General features: G+C 36.6%; 1 protein-coding gene across 1 annotated transcript in view; it reads left to right on the forward strand.

The window, feature by feature from the left end:
- Positions 1 to 25,464, forward strand: part of PTPRN2 (protein tyrosine phosphatase receptor type N2) — a 654,118-nt gene that overhangs the window by 274,267 nt on the left and 354,387 nt on the right. The window contains 2 exon segments of the mRNA XM_074157635.1: positions 7,886 to 7,972; positions 21,151 to 21,230. Of these exon segments, the coding sequence (XP_074013736.1) occupies positions 7,886 to 7,972; positions 21,151 to 21,230 (167 nt within the window).

Raw genomic sequence — 25,464 nt, forward strand, 5'->3', positions numbered from 1 at the left:
CCCTTTCCTCCTGACTGCTTTTAGCAGGCAAAGCAGTCATAGCTGGTGTGCACGAGCCCCTTGCCCATGGAGAGGCAGCGCTTGAGTCCTGGCATTCTGTCTCCTCTGCTCCTCCTTTCCAAGCAATGTGCTGGGAGTGGAGATACGGTGTGAAAGGAATCAGGCCTAATACTGGTCCATGAAGGTGGGTGGTTAAAATTGCTGAGGCTACTCTCACCTGTTCAAATAGACCCCTCTACTGGATTTTAAAATTTTCATTCAGTAGAACAAATAATAAGCAGACAGGTCCTAGCCTATCTGTAAGTCCTTTTAAAGAAGCTCTGAAATACTTCCATACACCTCAGCGTGAGCCCTGTCACCAATATATCTCCTCTTTTCCAGGCCTGGAGGGAGGATGGCAGCTTGTGCTGGAGCTGGCTGGGCTGCTGCTCCCAGCTTCCCATCAGCAGAGGGTTTGCCTGCAGCCTAATCAATGCCCATGCTGCTGCCAAATGGTTTTACCAGAGAAAACTAGTCCAGAAAAAAGAAACTTTATTCATCTTAAAGGTGTCCTCTTTATTTGACTCTCTAAAGTACTCCATATGGTATTCCAGACCCATATTTCTGAACTTAGATAATTTTTTTTTAGTTTAGCTTTTGATTTGCAGTGCTAAGGAGACTTTGCTAGCTGTTACGAAAGTGATACAATTTCCCTATCGATGAGGGGAAGCCATCTTAATGTTGGTGCACAGAGACATTATTGAAACATGGCCAAGTGGAACTTTCTTAAATAATGATTTTAAACTATGGAATGCATCTTAAAATTCACGAAGCAGGAGATGGAGAGAACTTACTGAAGTTAGTCTAAGCAGTTTTAATTCCCACATCCTAGAAGACTGCTTTATGTACCAGCCCTGAGCAATAACACTGTCCCCTTGATAAGCCCAGTGGTTCATCTTCAGGTATAAAAGAAATGGAGGAAGATAGACAACATGCAAGAGAAAACATAATTCTTAACTTCCAGCACTCAGGAGGAATGAAGACTACTAGTCCAAACTTACTTTTTGAGCATGTAGGCATTTTACATTAGTAAATATTGAAAGTGTTTTTAAAGTAAACCTTAGTCTAAGTAAAAAATGTCTCCCCCCCAAAAAAAAAAAGTCCTAAGTGCTTGGCTTAGGTTCTACCTTCCTCTGGTTGAAATGTGAACTCAGTACTACTACAGCTGAACACAGGTGTAGCCAAAATTTTGGACCTTCTCCAGGGGAAATAGGTGGAGTGGAGATGCCACTGTGCTTGACTTTGGATAGCAAAAGAGAGGCTGGATGTGAAAGTGACACTTATCTCCTCAGAAATGTGATTTCCGATATTGCTGGGAGGGCCGTAGTTAAGCACTGAGCAACTTTCAGGCTGTAGAGAAACACCTTGCAATTTTAGTGCAGTGCTTGGCACTCTTAAAAATGGTCCAACTGGCCTCCGTTGCCTGTGTCCCCATTTAAGCAAATTTTAGGCGGATTGAACCCTACCTTACTTAAGATTTCACTGGGGATTAGACTGACATTTAGGTTTAAGGAGTGCAATTCCCAATGTCAGACCTATTTCTGTACTGTAGATTATTCTTCATTTTTGCAGAAAATGATTCAATTGAACTAATCTGACAGGGCTGACTGGATGTCCATTATAGTGCTGCATTACAATTGCTAAACAGAGTATTGGAAGGGCACTAGGTACAGTCTGGTAAAGACAATACATAATTTGAATGATGGCACGAAGGGAGCATTTCAGAGTTCAGTAAGTGGGTTTCCGAAGACACTTGGCAATAGGGAGGAGGAAAAGCAAATGAGAGCAACTGCTTGTGAGACTGACATAACCTCAGTGTAACATTGAGCTACATGTTGCTCTCCTTGGGCTGGGAGCAGGCTTGGCAAATGCTAGCAATCAAGCCATCTGTATAACTGGATCAGATTTTTCCTACCAAGATGGATCAATTTACAGGATTGTTTTGACAGGCATGTTGGGAAATGCAGAACATATAGTTTTCATCGTTGTTTACTTCTGTTTTCTTCTTGTTCCCTTTGACATTGCCCACTGGCTTTTATTAGAGTTTGAGCTCCATTTAGCTCAGCATGCAAAGCTGGCCATGCTGCCAGTGTCATTCCCCACAGAACTCCTCCTGTTCCTTCATTTACATGTTTCCTTCTTGTTCTTTAACCAGAAGGGGAAGATTTGAGCCTTGAATGCATAAATCATTAGGTCCAGGTCAAAAATAAACAATCCATTATTCAAAGTGGTTGTTCTTAGTCATCAGATTGTAGTTTATCATGGGAATTTCTTGGAAACATGGCACCCGTTTCTAGCAATGTTCAGATAATTGCAGCTGAACTGGTCTTGAGATCAGCATCCAATATTCAGTACAACTCTTTGGTTGGAGGGGTCTAATTCATGAGGCACATCTGGTTCATAAGACTCTGGCCTCCTGCTCCATTTGCCTGCAGCAGGCATTTAGCAAGGTGCTAACTCACCAGAGAGGGAGAAGTTGTCTTCACCTGGATCTAGGTGATCTAAATATGCCCTAAAATCAGTCAGATGTGCTCTAAAATCAGACAGATCCCCTCTGTTGGAAAAGTTTGGAGGAAGATATTTTGCAGGGCAATGTTCCCTCATTTTCATTATAATTAAAAGTTAATTTTTGTGTACATGGTCTGTACTACTACAACCTCTTTATACTTGGTAGGGAGAAATATATATAGCCTTTAGAGACAGTCAGTAGTGCTGCTTTTTCTATTCTTGGATCCAAAAGGGATGCAAGTCACATAATAATAGTCTTTTATATAAAAATACTAGGCATCTTACATAGAAAGTTGGTATCATTTTTTTCTTTTTACAGATGGTGAAATTAAGGGTCATGATAGGCCTCTTCCAGATGAAAACACATTCTGTTCCTCATTCATAATTCATTCAGCAACAGATATCCCCAGATTTATATAAAACCACTGAAGACAGTGGGATTGTATAGACAGATTAAAAGAATGACTAGCAAATTCTATACATTTTCTAGCAGTGACTGAGAAAAAAATGACTTAATGTGATTGTTCCAAGTTGTGCCAACTTTCTGGAACTAGATTTTAGAAATGACTCCTCATCACTGTATTGTTCTTGTAAATTGAGCAAATGGAAAGTGAAATCTTCAATAGACAATAGCAGAGAAAGATATTAATCCAATGTTCTGTTGTTTAAATTGCCTCTGTAAGTGGATTATTCCTTAAAATATTTCTGTTTTCGGCTCCCTCACTGGGAGGGATTTAGATATTGGAAAATACATAATATAATTTTCACCAATGTCCAGTACACTTTGTGGAAAAGTTTTAACAATTACATAAAGTTGGGGTCCAAAATTCCATCCTGAGCGTTTAAATAGATTACACTATTTTCAGAAATTCTTAGCAGCTCACATTAAAGTCGAGATATTTGTTCCTGTACTTTCATTTTGAATTTGTCTCTAAATAAAATAGCTTTGTAGCCTAGATCTGCTTTCTTTTTTTTTTGTTAGACAAACCTCCTGATGAAGTTATAAGGGGCTGATTGGCTTGTGACTATTTTAGCTCGGACAAGTAGGTATGGATTAGACTATTTATTTTTTATGTAGTTAAAAGGGTTAAGGAAGTTTTCATGCTTGTGTCATGATGTTTAATCATGACATCAGTCTTACACTGAACTGGGGAGTCATTTCATCTGAAGGGATAATGTAGTACTACCATATAATATTGGCTTTTTTAGCAGAGATATAAGCCATATGCTCCAGCAGGTATAACTAGCTTAGTGCAAGAGCTGTGCCCTGAAAAGTGAGATAAAACAAAAGCAGCAGTGAAATATTTTGCAGATGACACTCTGCCAGACTTTAAAGCTATATATATATCTACATAAACCCCAAAGGAAATATTTATACTTCATTCCCCATTTATTTCTTCATTGTCATTAACCTGTCAAAGTATATTCTACAAATAATATGAGATAGAGATTGGCATCTGAGTGAGACAGTTTTGCTACTGGTTCAGTAGGGTCTGAATCTGTCAACTGAAAAATTATATTTAGGCTAGCACTCACAGATAGAGATGGCATTAGATGATAAAGCAATGGAAGAAAGTTACTTTTACATGACTTTTCTAAACTTTTGAATTCTCTTTTCATCTTCCAAGCTGTGGAAAACTGGAGCTGGAGACCTAAAGTGGACCCCAAACTAACTATGGTAAACTGTGAGATCTATCACATTTTGTTTTAGCTGCTATTATCATATCTCAGCACAGTTAATTTGAAAGAAGATGCAAAAGAGAAACCTACAGCAAGTGAAATGAGAGCAAAGATAGGAAACCCAAAGCAAGCACTATCTCAGTATTTCAGCTGGCAACAGCTATGTCATCTGCAAAAAGTTGCTATGCTATCCAACAGTTGATTCTTCCCAGGACCAAATACTAGATCAAAGATTATCATAAACCTTCAAAGCAACCATAAAATGGAGTGGTAAAATCAAGGACTGTTAAAGACACTGCAGGAGCCATTAATTTTCTTTGGCAGAAAAAGGGTTGGTCAGCCTCAAGAGAACCCACAAAGCATAAATAGCATCCCTCGGTGCCTTTTGCTGCCTTTTGTTTTTTCCCAGTACGTGTTTTGTGTCTTTGAGGCCTAGATTGTGATTTCTCTTTTAAGGGTTCACTATTACATCATGTTGTACTGAAATGTCTTATCACAGGCTCCCAAAAGAAGGTGCATATGAGTTGGACCTGTGTTGTAGCATGTCTGGAAACTGAGGAGCCATAGTCCAGAGACTCACTCTGTGCTGCGCTGCTGTGAGTGAATTGGAGCCAGCAACAACTGTCACCAAAAAGGGTGGCTCCTCTCTCCTCCCCCAATATAGGGAACATCTTGACAGTTCAAAGTAGTATGAACCGTACCCCACCCTTAGCCTTCCTCTAAGTCTTTGGCCTTGATAAAATAGTTTCATCATCAGGGCTGTCTAAAGAGTCTTCTTTCTACTATTGCAATTTCTGTTGTTTGTTCCTTAACTGAACAACTATTTTTTGTTTTTCTTTGTTGGTTTATGTAACATTTTCCTTTGAATTAATTCCATAGTTGTTGAACCCTCACAATCAATAGATGAATCACATTCATAAAAAAAAACGCCACTCCATAATACAGAAACTTCTTCCCATGTAGGACTGAAGCAAGCAAGCAGAAAATCCAGCATAGTAAGTGAAAGATCACAAATAATGGCTGTTCCACAAGTACTCAAGTACAAGTGCTTGTGCTGGGGACGTGTGGGAGGACCATGGGCAGGAGGATAGGTGATGTTTGCAAGTTGTCTTCTGGTAACAGTCCTTGTATAAACCTGAAATCAGATGGGTGATGTGGGTGCATGGTGCCGTTACCGTGTAGGCTCGTTTGCTTAACACTGCGCTGGTGGGAATGGTGTGCTCCCTCTGGGTAAACAAAGCTGAGGGCAATCGCTGTACAAGTGCAAGCCATGCAACACTGAGCAACACTAAACAAAAGCAAAGCAGAAATAGAGCGTGGAAAATGACGTTTTAAATATTCAACTCTCCTACAGTACAACTGCCACAGAACTGTAATAAACAGTACTAGTATGTATCAATGTTAAGGAGTTAAAAAACTTATATTGGAAAATATCGTGATATAAACTAATCATTCTTAATGTGAATGCTCAAATGTGATAGTGTGATCAATGATAGTACTGGTGCCAAAGAGTACTGGTTCTGCACCTTTCCTGTGCTGTTATGAACGGCAATTTCTTAGCCTAATAAATTATATGTGAGTTTGTGAACCTATGTGTTTTAATTTGGTATTGGATGAGAGTTATTAAGACTATTCCTGGATGATCAGGCTTGCAAAAGAATGGCATTGCAGACCATTTTCTCTCCTATTTTCTCTCCATCATTCAAATGCTCTGACTACATCCCCCATTGCTGTTACCACATCGGCTTGTAGAAGCATACCTTGTTTTTGAAGTTGGAGAATGCTTTTTCAGGGAAGGAGGGATAAGCAGGGAGTAGGAGGTTGAGCTTTTACAAATGAGACTCCCTTGGTTAAAAAAATGACACCAATGTATGCAGCAGACTTAGTCTGTGCCACTGCATAGACTTGCTATTACAGTAAAAGCCCACTCGCTGACACCAATCATTTCCATAAAATTTAAGCCAACATCTTTGGGAGAAAAGATTTAATTAACACGTAAGCCCCTGAGTCACTATGACAATCTGCTTTCATAGTGATGGGAATAATCACGTTTCTACCCACTGTCAGTCCTTGAAATGTAGGGGTTTTATGAATAATCTATAGTACACTTTTTTTTCCTTACAGAAACAATCAGATTCTTTTGTTACTTTCACACAAGAACATTGCTGTCTTAGACATCTAGAAAAACTCTAAATTTATCTGGTGCCTTGAGGGGCTACCTCTGCTTGTGTGACAGGAGTTCTCTTGAGCATTTGGGTTAGTAGCATGAAGAGAGGCTGAGCAATTCCATCCTAACCAAGATCCACATGAGACATCCCATTATTTAAACAGAGGTGCCCTTAGGGCAGTGTATGCAGAACCCGGTGCAATAAATAAATAACTAAACAGTGCTCATTGCAAACAATAAATAAAATTGTGGCAATGATTACTGTGATATAAAATTAGATTCAAAAACTTTCACTGTGAACCAGAAATAGTAACCTAGGTACAGAGCTTTGAAAAATCATTTTTTCCCCTTAGTCCAGTTGAAAAGATCATGTCTAACAGTATATTCTTTTTTGACATCTCCTTCTCCTACTTGTTATAAATCCTTGAAGGAAAAAATACAGAACCTTTTTCCCCTGGGTTAGTCTCATCAAAGTTGTTTCTGATTTACTGTGGCATAAGTTAGATAAGTATCAAGCTTGTAAGGTTTAATTTTATGATATTTGGGGCTTTAACAATGTTGAGAATAATTCTATAATCACATTTTAGACATAGAATGTTGTATCTGTTGTTCTTACAGGACATTGCTATATCATTTCCTTATCTTTTTACTTAATACTTTTGTATTCGGTTCCACAGTATTGAACAACAACTAAAGAAAGTGTGATCTGTATATTAGGGATAGAATGTTCTTAATGCATCTTTAGTATCATAACAACTATAATAACCTGAAATTTTTGCAAATACATATTTTGCATCTAGATAAGTGCTTTTTTAAATGTTAGCAGTCCTCTTGTGTTAGGCTTGATTGCAACCTGTTTTCTAAATTAAAAAATGTAAATGTGGCATTGACAAAGGTTAAAAAGATTTAAAGTGGGTTCTGTCAGCAGTGCATACAGACACCAAACTAAATCCTATGTATCTAATCAGTGTCCTCTGGACTGTGTGCCTTGCTCCATTGTTTACTCTCAAATCCATAATAATTTTGTATCCTTTCACTGGGCGAAGATTCATTTTAAAAAATAATGAATTTAAAAATATGCTTTTCCCTTGTCCATTTGATACTGAGCCTGCAATTTGACTTTCATTGTTTGTTTCCCTCCTTGTCTCGTCGATCCTTTTCTCTCTTTCTGTCCTTTTACTTTATTACATTTTTTATTGAGGACTGAGATGAACTGGTTGCTGCATCATGGGCCCATTACACTTCCTAACAATTCCATTTACACCTTATTGTTTGTCTTATTGCTGGAAAATTCAGGTGATTCATCATGCCTGAAGAAGCACCTGATCCCAATTCCCTTGATATCATGATCACTATGTGACAGGAATACAGTTAGTGGTGGCTTTCAGGCTCTAAGAGGCCAAGGTGATAACTCTTTTGGGACTTTTAGCCTCTCAAGTATTGATGAGTTCCATTTTTGTAATGCTCTGTTTTCTTGCTCCCTTTCAACAGCCCCCTGAGTGTGGAAAAGGGCTTGGAGTTAATAAAGGAAGTGGCAGATCTCCTGAAGCTGCAGATGAGTGCCTTCGATGATGTCAAGTACGTACATGGAATTTGCCCCTTTTCATTTTATTGGATCTCTCATTATCTTTGAATAGTTTTTCTTAGAAGGAAATATCTACTCTTTAATGCCAAAATTAATGAGAACGTGCGGGAGACAAAAAAAGAATATCGTGGTGATCTTTATAATGTCCCCTACACTCAGGAACAAATTATTTTGTAAAAAAATTATAAAGACTGAAATTTTCCTATGCTTCCATAGGGAAAAGTAGTCTGTTCAGAGCATTGTAAAAGTATTACCAACCTTATTTAACAGTTTCTAGGTAAGAAAGTCTTGTTAAGGGTCATTATACCCAGCGTTGCTGAGGGGGAAAATGACATCAGAGATGGATAGGAACTTGGGTCCCTGGCTTTGAGTCTGGCATGTGGCACACTGGGTCATGCTGCTTGGTCAACTACTCATTTAACAAGTCACAGGGAGTTCAGCTTTGTTGAGCTACTGGTTTTCTTCATATGATTCATTCTGATGAATGCTCTGCATGCTAATCTCCTGAACTAGGAGGTTATGATTTGCCATGTCGAGTAAAAATTTTTAGACTGGGGATTTTCTGAAATCATTTTGGTAGGAACATTTACTTCACAAAACTTAATTCTTCCTTTGTAAAACAGAAAATAAAAATAGTTTGATAGAAAAGTAATGGAAAAGAAGGGTCAGCTGTGGGAGGGTTTTGAGAACTTGCTGGAAAGAAGTCACATCTTGGCGCACAGAAAATAACTGATGTCTGGGTAGCATCCAGCTCCTGCCTATGTTTCAGAGGGTTTGTGGCTGCTTGTTTTGGCCCATGATCAGGTTGCTGAAGTGCAGCATCTTTCTCAGCCTTACTTGTGCTGCCATCAGCTTTTCTTTAACTTTCAGTTCCAGGGAATGTAGTTCATCGTTTAACACTGTGTTTTAAGCCATAGTCTGAAGATGTTTCATCTTTAGTGGAAGTGTTTATTATTATTTGGAAAAAAAAATTGTACCCCTCCTATTACTGTATATGTAGGGAGAAATAAGCTACTGGTGAGAAAATCTGTTTAAAAATCTGACAAATACCAGACGTAGTTGTTTATAAGGAAAATACTTCCGTATTTTGTTTCCTAGAACAATTCCTTGTATTGCTGAGAGCCTTTTCGTTTGTATTTTATGAAATGTATTTCATATGAAAACTGAGTTTTGAAACTAAAAAGAATAACAATATTATGTGGTCTTCCTTGTAAAGAGAATTTGCAACCTTGACTTTGAGTACTAGCAGATAAAGTCTGCTGCACATTTAAAGGGGTGATCCCATGGAACAATTTCTCTGCTGGAATCAATGGGTTCTGCTTCATCAACTTCATGCATTTGCAGTACAAGAACACTTTCACCTACCTTTCTAATTGTTAGTTTAAAGCTTTTTGGTTATTTTTATCATTTGATAAATCACAACAACATTGCAATTGACAGGCTGTAGATTCATTCTCTAATGAAAAATATTCCTCCAATTATATAGCTGGCTATGAACATCCTTTTTTTTTTTTTTTTTCTAATGTGCAACATTAGGGAAGCTGGTTATTTGGTGTCCATTAATATGCAGTCATATGCTGAAAATACTTGTATCATCAGTAGTTTAAAAGTGTGTTTTGAATGATCGTAACTCCAACCAGGACCAAGTATTCTGTCTATTAACACAAACACAGTCTTTTCCTTTTTAAAAAATCTATATATCTGGGAAAGATTATCGCAAATCTCAAGTGAATGAAGAATTCATCCATAATAATTTTTCTTTACTCAAGAAAATGAGATGCTTTGACTCAGGTTAAACCAATGAAGTGCTAAAGAAATGTGGAGCTGGCCAGTAGATACAGCAGTAGTAGAGGCTTTAGGAAAAGGCCTCACTAAGCAAAGAATTAATGCTTTTTGTATTTGTTCTTTTGCCATCACTACATCGTTGGAAAACTATGAATCTGGTTATGTCCCAAGTGGCATAACGGAGAGGGTTTTCAGGAAAGACTTGATATCATGGTTATTACATCTTTGACATATCAAAGTGTGAGAATGAGGCCTCCCAGGAAATATGCTTTTTACTTGGCCTAAGGCATTATGGGTGATTTAAATTATGTTAGATTACTGGCAACTAGAAGTACTCTTTTCTTAGGGATTCAGATTTTTAAAAAATCTACTTTGAACTCCGGCCTGAGTATTAGCTTGGTGTAAAATTCTCAAGTCTCTCTTTTCCATCCAAGAATTCTGAATGGTAAGAAAATAATGGTGTAGACCTGAATTTTTTAGACTATTGCAAAGATTTCAGGTTAAAGACACGTTAATGAGAATCACAGGGTTAATTTGAGAGTATAGACAAAGCCATCACATTCAATAGTAATAGTGTAAGAAGAACTGAGGAGACAGGGTGAGTGATGAGTTCTTCTAAAGTTCTTTAAATTCTCAATTTAGAGTTTCTTGTCCTTTTCTCTGAAAAAAATACTTTTACAGGGACTGCTTCACAACTACGCTACTAGTATTTGTCTAGTTAGTTAGTTAGTTTTGTCTGCACATATCTTTCATTCTTCCCTATATTTTTAGGATTTTTCCTGTGCTTTGGAGTTTGGTAAGTGATTCCTACCAATTCCCGTGTTAGTTCTTGATTAGTTGATGTATGGTAGTAATCAACTTATCTTTTCTTCTCTTGTTCACAATCCTGCCAACTTTAACCGATGGCCTGCAATTCACAGTATAGCCTCAGGCTTGGCTCCCAGAGCGTTCAGTCCACTTCTGCAGTTGGTTTGTAGTCAAGTTTGCATTGACATAAACTTTGCTCGCCCTGTGAAGCAAATGAGTGGGAATATATTTGGGGAATTCATAATTAGAAATATTTCAGCATTGAAGAAAAGACCCAACATGTTAGCTGTCACTTTTGGATACAGCCTGAATCTTTATGCAAGTAATAGTTATGCTTAATATGTTTTGTTAATGATTATGTAGCTGTCAAATAAATTCCATTATTTCTTATTACATCATTAGAGACCATTAAAAGGATATTAGCATGCTGATGTAATTATGCAAGCAGACGTAAAATGACTATAGTTATGATTTTATAATCTAATTATGGGTGTCCAATGCCCTTGATGATTGATTGTTGGACTGGTATCATGGATTGAAGTCAGATGGGTAGTAGTGTTAAGAGGGTTTGTGTTTATTTAAAAAAAAAAAAAAATTTACCACTCTACAATCTGCAACATTGGCAGATTGTAGAGTGGCAGATTACTTTCTTCATGTAATTACATTTCTTCACACATTATAGAGTAAACTTACAAACAAGAGAAATTAGCAAGAAATATCCAAATATAATAAGAATTCTAAACTCTGTAAGCTAAACTGTGAGGATAATGGAAAGGGCACTCAGAATCTGTAGTCAGTCATTGAATTAGAACATGCATAACTTACGTGGTTTCCGATGAGAATATTAATTTTTTCTGAATTTTTATTTAATGTTCTCATACTTGGGTTATTTACTGAGAAGGAGGGGAGGTTTACTAAGGGAGGTTTTCAGCTCTAAGCTTAACTGAATACCTTTCTGTGGAAAGAAAATGGATTAGTCTGATCTCATAGTATTTCACACTGCATATCCACAAGCTCATTCTTGCCATACTTCAAATCTCTGCTTTCAAGTAGTGGGGTTAGAGACACTTTCCACCTCCTTTTCAAAGAAAAGTCCTTACACTACCAGATGATACCTATCATTATCTTTATTCTTAGGAAGGGCTGAAACAGTTGGGCTGGAATAAATGCAATTTGAAAAGCTAGCCAACCATCCCAGTAAAAAGACCTTGAACTGAAGATGTCTGAAAATCAAAGCAAGTGATGAAAGTTTGGAGAAGCTTTATATGTGTTCAAATCGGAAGTGTTGTGCAGGCAGACTGATGAGTGGATCTCCCAGCTCCTCACCTATTATGAACATGTGCATTGGCTGTAGTGTTCTCATCATGCTATATAGGTTTTGTTCATTGTTTGTCATGTTATTTTTCTAACACCTGAAAAACTCAATCAGCCAGTTAATCATATTCAGTCATCCAAAACCTAAACACTGGAACAGTACGTGGTATTTTCACTTCATCATGCTGATGGATTATGACATGTGGTATATGTATGCTCTAAATGTGAACATCTCAGGAAATTATTGGTAGCTTGAGAGGCGGGATAGTGTGAGGGAGGATTATTTAACCACAGCAGTAGTAGGACAGGTAGCACAGTGTCTTGTTAAGTTTGTATCTGCAAACTTCCCTCTACTGTACAGATTCTCCGTGATTCTTTTCTCCTTGATTCAGTGTGATTAATCTTTTCTTGTGTTGTATGTTGAACACCAGTGGATTAATATTCTTGCAAAGATTTTTCTAGATTGGCAGATTCTGGATTCTGCCTTCTATGGCATTTAGATTTACTGAGTGGAATGTTCTAATATTGTGCTTATGAAAAAATATATAGTCCATCTTATGAAAAAACATATAGTCCATCTTGCTCTCCTTAAGGTGCTGTAGTATAGACTAGCAGTAGATTGAATTTTTATTTCCATTCCATTTTTTGTCCAGAAATTAAGCAACATTTTTATTTCAATTTGAACTGTGCTATGCTTGGTCTCAATAAAAAAGACATAACTTTCAAGAAAGTTGAGCAATATTTGTCATCTGTTCTTTGATTTTTAAATAGCAAACCAACAGACTAAGGCTATTTGGCATAATCTTGTTTAAAATGTTATAAAAGCATAACTCAGAAATAATGGAACCACTTTTATTCAAACTTGACTCCTTCCACAGATTTAATGAATCTGGAAAACAAATTGTCTGAAAAATGTACTGCTGTAACTCATTGCATGCAGGCTTTTATAAGAAATTACACTGTGTTTTCTGGTACATATTGTCTTATTTGACAACTAATTTATAATATAAAGATACATCAATTTTTAAAGGAATGAGGATAAGGAAACAAAAATAAGGTGGAGGTTTCAACTATGCATTCCTTTACTTAAAAATGAGTGATTTCTCAGCCTTAGCATTACATTAGTCTTGTGGCTTTTTCCCTTGAGGTACAATATATTTTGTGTGCTTTTCTTTAATAAATGTGCATATAACCAAGATCATTTTGCCTTCTCCACTGTAGCTTTCCTGCTAGAAAAATATAGAAATACATTAAAATAACAAGAAGGATTTTGGCCTGCAGCGTTTTATGAATTCTAGGTGACAAAACAGAAAGACCATAAAAATCTAGGGAGACTCTTATAAATAAAAATGTACAAAGTTTGGTTTTCCATTACAACATTTCATCTCATTAAATCAGAGGATTTGCACCTTTGTAGTCAAAAGCAGAATGAAATCCACTGTTGTAGATACATTTCCATGTACTCATAGGTCCCTACACAAGAGAAGGTTTTTACAGATAAGTGAGCTTCTGAAGTTTATCTATCTATTTTTAACTTCATATTTCTCTACTATTCATGCCTCTGTGTTACTGAGAATGCTATCATATTCCTTTTTTAATAAAATTAAAGTTCATAACATTATAAGGTAGACAGGATATACTTCTTTATTTCAAGCAAGTCACTGAGTATGTGCCATTGCATTTAATTTATATAACATTTCACATATTACTAACAGGTAATCATTTCCATTCTACACATGGGTAAACTGAAACTCAAGACAGTGTGCTTGATTTTCCCTAAGATGGTACAGAACTTGGTGACAGATATGAGAATAGAAACAGAGAGCTGTGATTCTCACTCTTGAACTAAAGCTTGGTCCAAAAATAGAATAACTAATATTGGAAATGTATATTATATATTATCATGTAGAGATTTGTTTAAAGGAATAGTCCTTTATAAGAAATATACAAAATTATTCTTATGTCTATGTCTTTCTTGATCCCCCAACCCTTGGATAATTGATTCTCCTACTTACACAAACACACTTTTTTCCTCTTTCTTTGTCACTTGGATGGATGGATGGATGGATTGCATGAATATGGCAGACATGCTGATCCAGCTGAAAAAGATAAATAAAAGATAAATAATTCTGCATATTTTTTTTTACCCCCTAGCCAGTAAATATTGCATATCCAGGCATATGAGCTGCACCACAACCTGCCTGTGCAAGGGTTTGTGGTCCTTAGGAGCCATAAAGGCAGCCAGAGCAAATATACCTTTGTAGATGTGATCGAAAGAGCCCAGTAAGTTCCGCTTGCAGTGCTTCCTTTGCAAAGTAAATGTCTCTCCCTCACAGCTGGCAGGTGAAGCTCAAGAACAAATGTTCTAGTGGGTCTTTTCAGAGCTAAAGGAGAAGGCAACAGGTTCTTAAGAGGGCAAGAAGAAGGGCTCTGGTTGTAGCACTCAGAGTTTTGTAGCTTTTTGAATGGAACCTGTAGGAAAGTTTGGTTGTTTTGATCTTTGGTTGTGCTGCGTAATCCTCATCAAAGAAATTTGTGTCCTGTCTGGCTCCTATTAAAGCTATGAGCATGCTGAACCTTTACCTCTGCAAAAGTCCTAACACATGAGTCATGGTCTTCCTTAATTATTAAAAGTCACTTGTGCAAAATGAGCATAAGGTGACTGTTGTCCCAATAGACAAGTTTTACATGTGAATTCAACAGACTCCACTGACAGCACAGGTATGCAGATGGTAAGTAAGCCTGAAGTCAGTAAAATGCATTGAACGCTTACTGGCTAAAAATTAAAACTGTCTGCTGTTTGTGTACCAGGCAGACTACTAAAAGGTATAAAGAAGAAGAATGGAAATATAAATAGAATACATTTATATATTTTTTTAATCATATAACTTTTTCATCCTTTATCTTAGTCTTTGGGGAGTGAAAGAAAAATCACTGTACATTTAAGCAGCATTTTGAGATCATTGTCCCACTCTCTCAGGGTCTAAACACTCTTTTGCTGTAAAAAATTATAGCACTTGTATGGTTTGTTCTTTTAAATACTGTAATTAAGAACCTTATTTGCATGGCAGGCAAAGCTGGCAACTTTCATGTACTCAGCATGGTGAAAATGTCAAGTTTCATGGCTTGTGACAGATTAATAGAAAAATTATTTTAAACCTCTGCAAATTATTCACAGATATTGAGTAATCATCAGAAGTTGCATTTTGTGAAGAATAAAAATAGGACAAACTGAGTGTAGCATCAATCTCTAAATTGAGCGGTCTGGTTTTTAAATCATTTAAATTGTAGGCTTAGCAAAATAATCTTCACCTTAGATGAAGCGAGTTGTAAAATCTTTAAAATACTCTTTCATCATCTTTTGCACTGTAAATTACTATCAGTGTACTTAGCACAATTTTGATACATATAGATTAAATGATTAATACAAAATTAATGATTAATGTAAAATAATTAAAAGTCCATCGTTTAGTATTGGTTGGTATCAGAGACACACCAAAGACGGATTGCTGTTTTTGGAAGGCATCCCTTTCTGGACCCGACATCCCTTTTCTGTGACTTTACTCTTGAAATTACTCTAATGACAGTAGTGTGTCAGTCAGAATACATTTCATTATTTGGACACCTTGTAGTGCCCTCTACTCTCCCCCTGAAATGATGCTCCATGAAGTCACTCCGCAGCACTGGTCCTTTCAGGGGGAGAGGACAGTACAAGGTGTCCAAATAATTACTGAGTTTATGGAGGCTGTAAATGCAGCTTGCAGAGGTAAGTCTGAGCTGCAACCATCAAATCCACACCTGAGTTTTGTTTCCGTGTAGTTACATTTGCAAGTTGTGATTGCTCTAAAGCTGTCAGTCTATCTCATCTTTGTGGTCTATCTGTTACATCTCACCCAGCTGCATGTAAACCTCTCTAATGAAATGCAAGTGGTGATAGAAAATCAACCACTAACTAGTGAGTGCTGCAATTAATGTCCTTCCCTTAGCAGGGATTTTGCTTTTTCATCTTTAGTACTTGGTCATTGTCAGACATGAGGTGTGATGTCGGTGCAACAAATCTTTTACTTTCTCTAGCTATATGTTTAGTATAGGACCACATTTCTATAGACAGTTTGAAATAGACAGTTAATGTTTAGTGTATATAAAGGATATAAATATGAATATATTTTTACCTGTGCTGCAGGGTGTTGTGGAACACTGTGTGTCATTCTGCAATTTTAGGAGTGTGTTAAGAGTTTCCAGAGAAGGGCTCGAGAAGATCAATTTGCTAAAGCAGAAAAAAGATTTTTTAATTGATCACTGGCTGTAAGTACATACATGTCAATAGAAATGTGAGAATATATACAGCTGTACATTGATATTTGTTCAGTCCAGGTGCAAAATGAAGCAAACTTTTGAACAGTAAAGATATTAAAGAGTGAAAGATGTGTGTCTTTTTAGTATTAAGTCTGGGTGATGATCAATATTCTCTACTCAACAGCTCAGGGAAGTTATTTTGTCGTAGGTCAGCACAATACATCCTACAGAGATTTCCTTAATTTTTGGAGCTTAGTCAGGTACCTGCTAATAGAGTAAGATGCAATGCTCCACAAAATAAATTCTTGTCAAAATTTCTGGTCAAAACTGTTGGTGAAACCTGAATCAAGTAGCCAATGGATTTGTAGCTGGTTTGTTTAACGGAAGGTGCACAAAGTAGCCAGTGTACACTTCTTAATTCATCTATGTATTTTATGATGATGACCAGCTGCAATTTTCTGCCTTTGCTTTGCTCTGTAAATCATGTCATACAAACATACTGTATTGCAAAAATACCTATTTTAGCCATGTGCTTTTTTCCATCAATTTGATTTGACATAAGTATGTTTATATACCAATATATGTATGATATATAACACATTGGCATAAGTGCAGGCATTTTAATTTTTCTGAAATTGAGAAGGTGAAAAGAAGGCTTCAGTGCAATATAAACAATGGACATAAGCTTTGAATTCCTAAACACAGTAAGCACAGAAATGTGTACACATTGCAAGTCATTAGTTCAAGCCCACCAAACATTTCCTGAGACAATTACCTTCGCTGCTATAAAATTTGCTTTGCACAATCCTCTGGAGCGTTACTAATTGCTTTTCTTAACCTCCAGAGATTAAAGGATTTTGAAATGAACATATAGACAAGTAGTGACTCTAATTTCAAATCTAAGCTTTATTAAGGCAAGCTCTGTTTTACGAAAGAGGGTCATTAAGAGAATGTTTAATGTTGGAAATATCCAATCCTAATCTCCTCATCTTCCTCTGGTCTTGAGAAATTGCACTCTGACTGTATTTTTTAAAAATGCGGTGCAACCTCAACTCATTTCCATACAGCATCAGCTCAATGTCTCATCTTCAAGAATACACATAACCATGTTGGCACTTGTTTCTCAAATCCTTTTCCACTAGGGGGTATGATAGACTGTGACTGTATTTCACAGTAAACCTTCTGTATGATATTGTAATACTAAAGTATACACACATGAGGGAGAAGAACAGGCATGCAAAGATTGGTGCATAATTTATGGAGATTTAAATCCTGTCATTCATAAATACAATTATAACCTACGGCTTGAAAGTGATATGGACCTTGCCATATTGATCATGCTCCAACTCTGCTTATTCAGATCATTCATTTGTTGACAGGCAAAATATAATAAGAATGTTGTTAGTCAGTAAAACAATTAATGAGAGGAAATACTTCTATTTTATACAAAGAATATTGTTTGTTTCTGTACATGTGCACCCTCCCACCTTCAGATGGGAAATAAAAACCCAAGGGGAGGGGATATTATTAAATCAGCAATCAACCTTCAAGTCATTTTGGTATAAACACTGTAATTATTTCATCTCTAGTAAACAGAATATAAGACAACAGCACATAAGGGTGACAATTTGCAATATGCTTTGAATGTCTTTGTTAAAAAAAAAGCCTATTATGGCTGAAGGCAACATTATTGAAATTAAAAAAAAAGCAGAAGTTGTGACAGCCAACAGAGGGGGTAATTAGTCAGTAAATTTCAAGTAATAAATTTAGCAGGTCATTGCAACAGACATTACATTTTGCGTGAGGAAAAGTCACTGTTTATTAGCCTTGAAGCCAGACCTGCTTACCTTTATTCAAAAAAACATCATAACAAGGTATTAGAAAAAAATGATAAGTGCGATTATAATATTATAGTACAGGTGCCTTCTAAAACTCACAATCTTCTCTTTTTTAGGTGAGTGTAAGTTCACTTATGTCAGAAGAGTCAACTACAAATTTACATAGGTGTAATTGTAGTAGCATAAAGCTTGGAGGGAAAAAATAGACAAAAAATCTGATATAAAATATTGTCTTTCTAGATGAAAAGTGCTACTGCCTTACATTTTTAATCTCGATTGCAGCAGATGCATGTCTGAGTTGTAGGTTATGTTTCAGCCTGGGCATTGTGGTTTACATTTCTGACTGCTTTCACCTCCACAGCTGGCTGAGCGCTGGCATGATGCAACCTGCCAGCCAGGAGGGATGCCTCTGCTAACCGGCAGCACCCTCCCGCATCTGTGGGAATGGTTTGCTTGCAATTCGTCAGGTCATAAACAATCGTGTGCACCTCAGTGAGCCTCTGTATCTAGAGTGATGTAAAGACAATTGCCATTAATATTAGCTAGGCTTCAGAGGGTTTGATGCCACACGAAAAAGCAGTCTTAGCTATCTAATTTAAAGTTCCTGGTTAGGAAGTATCAGGGGTGCATTTTATACATCTTAGAACCTTTTCTCAGGCTGGTTGCCCTCTTGTTAAAAAGTCTTTTATAAAATATTTTGCAGTTAAATAATTACTGGTTTTGTTTAAATGTTCTCATCCAACACATAATGAACAGCGAGGAATTCCCCAAAGGGCATCTATTGTTATTGAAATGTTTATTTATTGAGTACTTTTGCCAGAAGTCCCCCATGAGAAAAATCTCATTTTATGAGCTCCTGAAGCAGTCGGTTCCCAAAACATTGAGCAGAAATGCAATTTTGACCAAGTAATCTCAAGGTCTTTTGTTTGCTTTTAAATAAACAGCAGAATACCAATGTGCAAAAAGTTGTTACAAGAGCTGCTGAATTTTCCGCATTTTGTAGATATTTTTAGTGAAGCTGTGCTTATGTGGTGCTCAGGTGATTCCTTATGTTCAAGCCTTCAATTGCTACAGTAAAGAAAAACAATATCCCTCATAGTGATATATGAATGGGTGTTTTAAATGTTTCTGAGATTTCGTCTTTCCTGCAAAAGAACATTCTTAACCAAATATCATCCCACTTGCATAAGGATTTTTTTTCCTACACTATTTTTTCCTCTTTATTTCCCCACATTTTCTCATCAGCAGCAAGGAGGAACAACAGTGCTGGTGGCAATGCCTACCTGGGCAAGGCTGGGATCCTGTCGTGTTCCTGTATTATCCAGGTGGAGTCACTAGAGAATAGTGTGATGGGCCCTGCCAGGCTTCACTCCTCCGAAATCCCTGTCTCTCCCTGCCTGGGCTGGATCACTGCAATGATCCGGTTTTAATCTGTATGATTTTAATGATGCTATGAAGTGCTTAGCTGCAGTGAGTGGGGCAGGAGGACAACTGTGGAGGGGAGCGAGCTCTGGGCCAGAGACAGAAGCAAAAAACTCAGGCAAGGGAAGGAGGGGAGGAAACTTTCTATGTCTTTGCTGATAAAGCTGAAATGTAACTACACTGTGCTTGAAAGTTCACGTTGGTTCCAGGTTCTCAGCTATAATGGTGTGCAGTGCAGATTTGCGGGAATATCTAAAGTTGTTTTTTTTCACCCTATCCTTGTCATGGACAGCTGTGTACTGCATTTGTGTCTGCTTTTACTTAAAGCAGAGTGATAATTATACTATAAATGTCTGAGCAGCCAGAGAGGAATCACCATTCATCTTAGGCTGGCAATGCCGAAATAAGGACTGTGCAAGTTTAGTTGCATTCAATGTATGGTATCATGAAACTCCCAGGTGCCTTTTACGGTCGATTATCTCAGTGTTAGTGACAGAATCAGGGAATAGTCTGAATTTTTGTATATTGGTTATCTCAAATAAAATATACTTTGCAATTGTTGAGTATTATAACCTAAAATATTATTTAAATGACGCTGATAAATGCTTTATAATTACATAACATTATTAAAATACATTTCTTGCTCATTAATGATTTGGCATCTGGAGTGTCCTTTAGCAATAAAATTGCTTTGTTTTCTTTTTATTTCCCCACCCCCAACAAATGGTATTTAGAGAAAAATGATTGATTAGTGACAGTTCTTATTAACTCCAGAATAAAATGTGCACAGTGCATGCTTTGCTAGTAAAAGATAGAAAGGATATTTCTTAGTCTTAGTCTGATTCCCTTTGTGACCTCGAATCAAAGTCTTGTGGTTAATAATAGTTTTTTTCTTCCTGAAGTGGAAAAAGTTTAAAGGTATTTCTGTCTAGGATATATGTGATGCAATTAAGCATGCTTCAGTAAGTGCTCTCCATTGTATGAATGCAAAATATTGTCATGTTAGTAAAAGAATAATTTAATACTTCATTTCAAGCTCTGCAACAAAAATATTTTTCAAGTGATTTCTTTTATGCAGCAATTTTTCAGACTTCATTCTTTCATAAGCCACAGCTATAGGAGCTCAAAACAGGTTACATGTATGGTTCTGTTGTACCTCTATGGTACCTCTGTTGTTAGAAGATAAATACTTTGTGGTATCTTTCTGGTCAAAATCACTTGTTGGATCTGATATTTCCAAAATCTTTCCCCACGCTTGTTCTTGCAGAACCCGATCAACATAAATATTCTGGTTTTCTTTACTGTCCCTCTGACTGACAGTCGTGACAACAGGACTAACCTTGTATTGATATCAGGCATATAAAATTTAAACTGCATGTAATCTTGGGATGCTGATTTCCAGTGATGGTTTATGCTGTATTTAGGAGAATAACAATTTCAGTGCCTCCATTTTTCCATTTTCATAATAGAAATAGTATTTACAGGAGCGTTCTGAAGTTTAGTCGTCGTTGAAATTCTTTCAGACAGGCACAAGATACACACAAGAAACCACAAGAGGTATAAAAATGTATGCAAATGTAGCTAATGAAGCAAAAGGAAGAGGGCTAAATAGTGTCTTAATAGTATCTCCTTAAAAACCTATTTTGATAAGCAATATTATGCCATGTCTCCTGATTATGAATCTTATGTTTTTTAATAATCTCTTCCAGCGTGCTGGGACCAGCTGTGACCTTCAGAGTGCACTCAAATCTCCAAAATGTTTCGACTGCAGATGTTGCCAAAGCAGCAGGTAAGAGTCCTTGTTCTCCATTCCCAAACAGTGACCTTCCACGCCCCGGTTTAGCAGGCAGTAGCTCTACAAACAGCAGAGAGACACCCCATTCTCCCAGAAAATTGGCATTTAAGGAAAGAGACATTCAAGAGGTGAGTGGCACATATAGGAAATTGAAGTGTAGCATCTCTGAGTCAGTTAAAACTGTCTGAGACTTTCTTGTTTGTTGGCGAAATGGATTAAATAGAGACTTGTAGCCAAGGCCTAGCATGTGAAAAACTCTTCAGTGTTGTCATGAACTCATAAAAACAGACTGGTTATTTGGAAATGAGGATGTAATACCTTCGCTTTTCTGATACTTTTTTTCAGGGAACAAAATGTTATTACACGTTAGTCTTAATTTCTGGATCAATAGGTGGTAGAACTATACCTTTGTTGGTGTGTTGTTTATCCAATTTCAATGACAGTTAATCTTGGGAATAAACATTGTATTTCTGGAGCTAAACTGCCTGTTGTCTCCTTGTCAACTTGGCTACTAACTGTATTATGGAGTTGCTGACTGGAAGAAATAATCTCATCAAAGTAACTGAATTGATAAGTGAATTCCTTCCAGATTACCCAATTGATAGGTTTTAAAAAGTTATGAGTAAACAAGTTGCAATGTTGCTTGAAAATAGAAACAAAAAAACTTCATGTAAATAAACACCGGGAGCCCCAAACTGTTGATTAACTTCTCCTTTTCCTTCACCGTGGATGAATTTAGTTATAGAAAGAACTGGGGTAACTCCCATGCCAGAACTTTCCTTTGCAGGACCCATTGGAGATGGGTCTTGTTAGCTGGTGATTGGAGTAATGAATAGGATACTATTTTTCTTAAAAGGGTTTAACATGCCAAAATGCCATAGATGCATGCTGTCAAAATTAGGAAATTACAATAAAGTAATTATTGAATTATGGGGTAACATGAATGTGTATGATTTACCTGGGGATAAGTTAATATTTTCTATAGCAGTGCCTTGCCTTGTAAATCTGTTGAATCTCGTCTGACATGATGCAGCTGGTAGAGCCTGCCTGGGTTGGCAAAGACTTTTGACAAGTCTCTTTCACTAGAAATTTCTAAGGAAACTAGTTTTTTCTTAGAATGTGGATATGGAACATGAAAATGGTGGTTGAGCAATTGGTTAAGAGGAAAGAAACAGAGTTTAGGAATAAATTATTAGTTTTCTCAAAGGCTAAAAATAGCAGAAACATGCAAGGATCTCTCAGGATCTCTTCTGGGAGTGTGGCATTCGACATACTTAGAAATGAGCTGGAAAAGAGGGTGAGCAGTGTGATGAGAAAGCCTGTTAATTTTATTGTTATGTACAGTGTTAAAGGTGAAAGTTGGTCTTAGAAATGTATAAAAACCTTAGACTGAGTGACTGGACTCAAAATGGCAGAATAAATTCATTGCAAATTAGTGTGAAAAAAAGCATATGGAAGAAAAATAGCTTTACATATGAAGTTATAGGTCTAAATAGACCATTACTGCTTTGGAGTAAGAACTTAGTGTAGTAATATGTAACTTAATGAAAATAACAATTCTGTCCCCATTACCAGTTCAACAAAGAAAGTATTTTTAAGAATTATTCAGAAAGGAATAGAAAACAGAACAATATCGTTTATCATCATATAAATCTATGCCTTGCCTGTATTTAAATACGACATACAGATCTGCTTCTCATACCCCAGAGAGCTTGGAAACTCAGGTTGAATTGGAAAGACTCAGAGAAAGGCAGAATGTGTGACTGTAAGTATGGAATATCTTCCATATAAAAAATGGTGAAATAAGGCAGGAATCTTTATTTTGGAAAAAGAGATGAGTATGGTATGAAAAAGGTCTATCAAGTCCTGAGTGGCACAGCGAATGTGCATGGGATTGTGCAGCGGCTCTAACAATGTAAGAACAGATGAAACTGGCAGAAGGCAGGTTCAAAATAAATCAGAATGCAGTTTGTAGCTATGCCTGTTGTAGATTATGAAGCCTACATGTGTTCAAAAATTTACAAGTTCATGGAAAAGACATCTGCTGAAATTTAGCAAGTCCACAGAAACCTGAACTTGACAAAGTTCAGGAGGTACTGATGTGGCTTGGCCAGTTCCTAGAAAGTTACTCTGAAACGTGTAAGTGTTGTGACTGGTTTCCTTCAGGAAAACTAAGAAGTAATATTAGGGGTTTTTTCTTATCACTGGGATCAAAGTAGTTATTTTCAACTTCCTTAATTTAAATATTGCTGAAAAAGTAGGGAGGTTCTGGGGACAAACAAATGTCCCTCCAGAGGAAGTTCTACAGATTCACCAGCTTAAATTAATCTTTTATATTGTAATTTTATCTACTGTATATATTTATATCCCAGGCATTTCCTAACTTCTGTTTGTTTAGTACATTAAAATGTTCAGGTTTCGATGGCTGCAGAGAGAGGTTTGTAGGAGTCTTACATCAGCTCCTCTAGGTATCTCACCATGGCCATAGTGTTGTTATAACTAAGCTCTGTGTTTGCCTTTTACCAAAAAAACCCGCTCACAATTCTATCCAGCCGTCCAACATTTTAAATTAAAGAAGTATCTCATTTTTCTTTTCTAACCAATAAATAAGGTTGCAGTAGCTTGTCAGTGTACTTGCTAATCAGTTCATGTATTTTAAGCAAACTTCTTACTTGCAGATCTCTAAAGCCAAAAATAAATTCAGTTAAAAAACGAACAGTGGTATATACTTACATAAGAAGTTTTTTCAGGCTTTAGTTGTAATTAGAAATTTTAAAAGTCAACAGTGTCTTGAAGAAAATCATTCCAAAAACTTAATTTACCGAAGGAAACCAAAGCAGAATAAGTCAATGTATGCTTCCAGTGTAGGCACAGGTAAATGCATTACTCCATGGTGTGCTACTATTAGGTAACTTGACATCCATCCAGGAACTCTGAAAGGAGATCTTGTTTACACAAAATGAATAGACCAAACTGACTGAAGAATTTTACTGTCCGTCACATCCTTAGAAATGAAAAGAATTTAGAAATTGAGGTAATCATAGTAATTATGGGAATGTAAATTTTCTCAATTTGCAAAAAGGAATTTATTTCTGCGGATGTTATGTACATGCACATCTCACTGATATCCACAAGAACAGTTTCTGTGCAGCAGTTCAATGTTATTTTCGTGTAGTATATATTTTTGTAACCAAAATGGGTAACCTGAATATTTTCCTTGCATTACTTAGGTTTAAATATAGGGAAGTATATTTATATTTAAAGTATTCCATCCTCCCCTGTGGAGTTTGACAAATATGCAGGTTAGAGAAGGGATAGGACTCTTTAGCAACTGTGCAAACAGATGAATGACTTAGAATATCTACTAAAAAATAGTGACATAAAAGTATGACAATAAAAATGGTCTCTTATGTTTTCTTGGAGTTTGAGATTACTTCTTCTTGATGTACACGAGACCAGGCTTGAGAAGAAATAAAGCTCTCTAAAATCCTTCAGCCACCTTCTTGCTGATAAATCTTTTTTCCCAGTAATCTACAGTCCCACTTCTGTGTAAATGTTTTGATTACTTTTTTTTTTGCAGTTTCTAGGGCTACATAATTATATGTGGAAGCTGACAACAGAGTAATTTAAAATTGTGAATAGCTTGCTTTCTCACATTAGCAGTACCTTTATTTGCTCTTTGACTACCGAGCAGAAGGACAGCCAACGTTTTGCCAGTGTCGCATACTTTGACATTCATAATATAGAACATATCTTGCATCAAGTAGCTGTCCTCTGGCCTATTTCTGTTTAATAAGTCAAGCTCAATGGTGCAGTGTAATTTCATCGCAACATTTTGAAGAAATAAACTTTCTGTAGACGTGGATGACCTGCTCCAGAAGTAATTACACTTGGCACATGACATCATTTAGACAAATGAATGTGGATTTCATTTCTCTTCAGTTTAAAGGTTAGGGGAAATCTAGCAGAGAACAATTATCAGTAAGATAACTCTATTTATACAGAATTGCTATATAGTAAGTATAGTAATGAGCAATGAGTTTGCTTTATAAGTACTCCAGGATTCCACCGTTTATGCAGAGACATGTACGGTAACAGTATTAACTAAAAAAAAGTAAACTTCTGAAGTTTCCAATCATAGAATTTTATCATCAGATGGCTGTAAAGATCATATATATACTGCACACATGAAAAAGAGAGGTAGGAGAGAAGTCTTGTGCGTAGATAC

Source organism: Numenius arquata, chromosome 12, assembly GCF_964106895.1.
Source record: "Numenius arquata chromosome 12, bNumArq3.hap1.1, whole genome shotgun sequence".
Lineage (NCBI taxonomy): Eukaryota > Metazoa > Chordata > Aves > Charadriiformes > Scolopacidae > Numenius > Numenius arquata.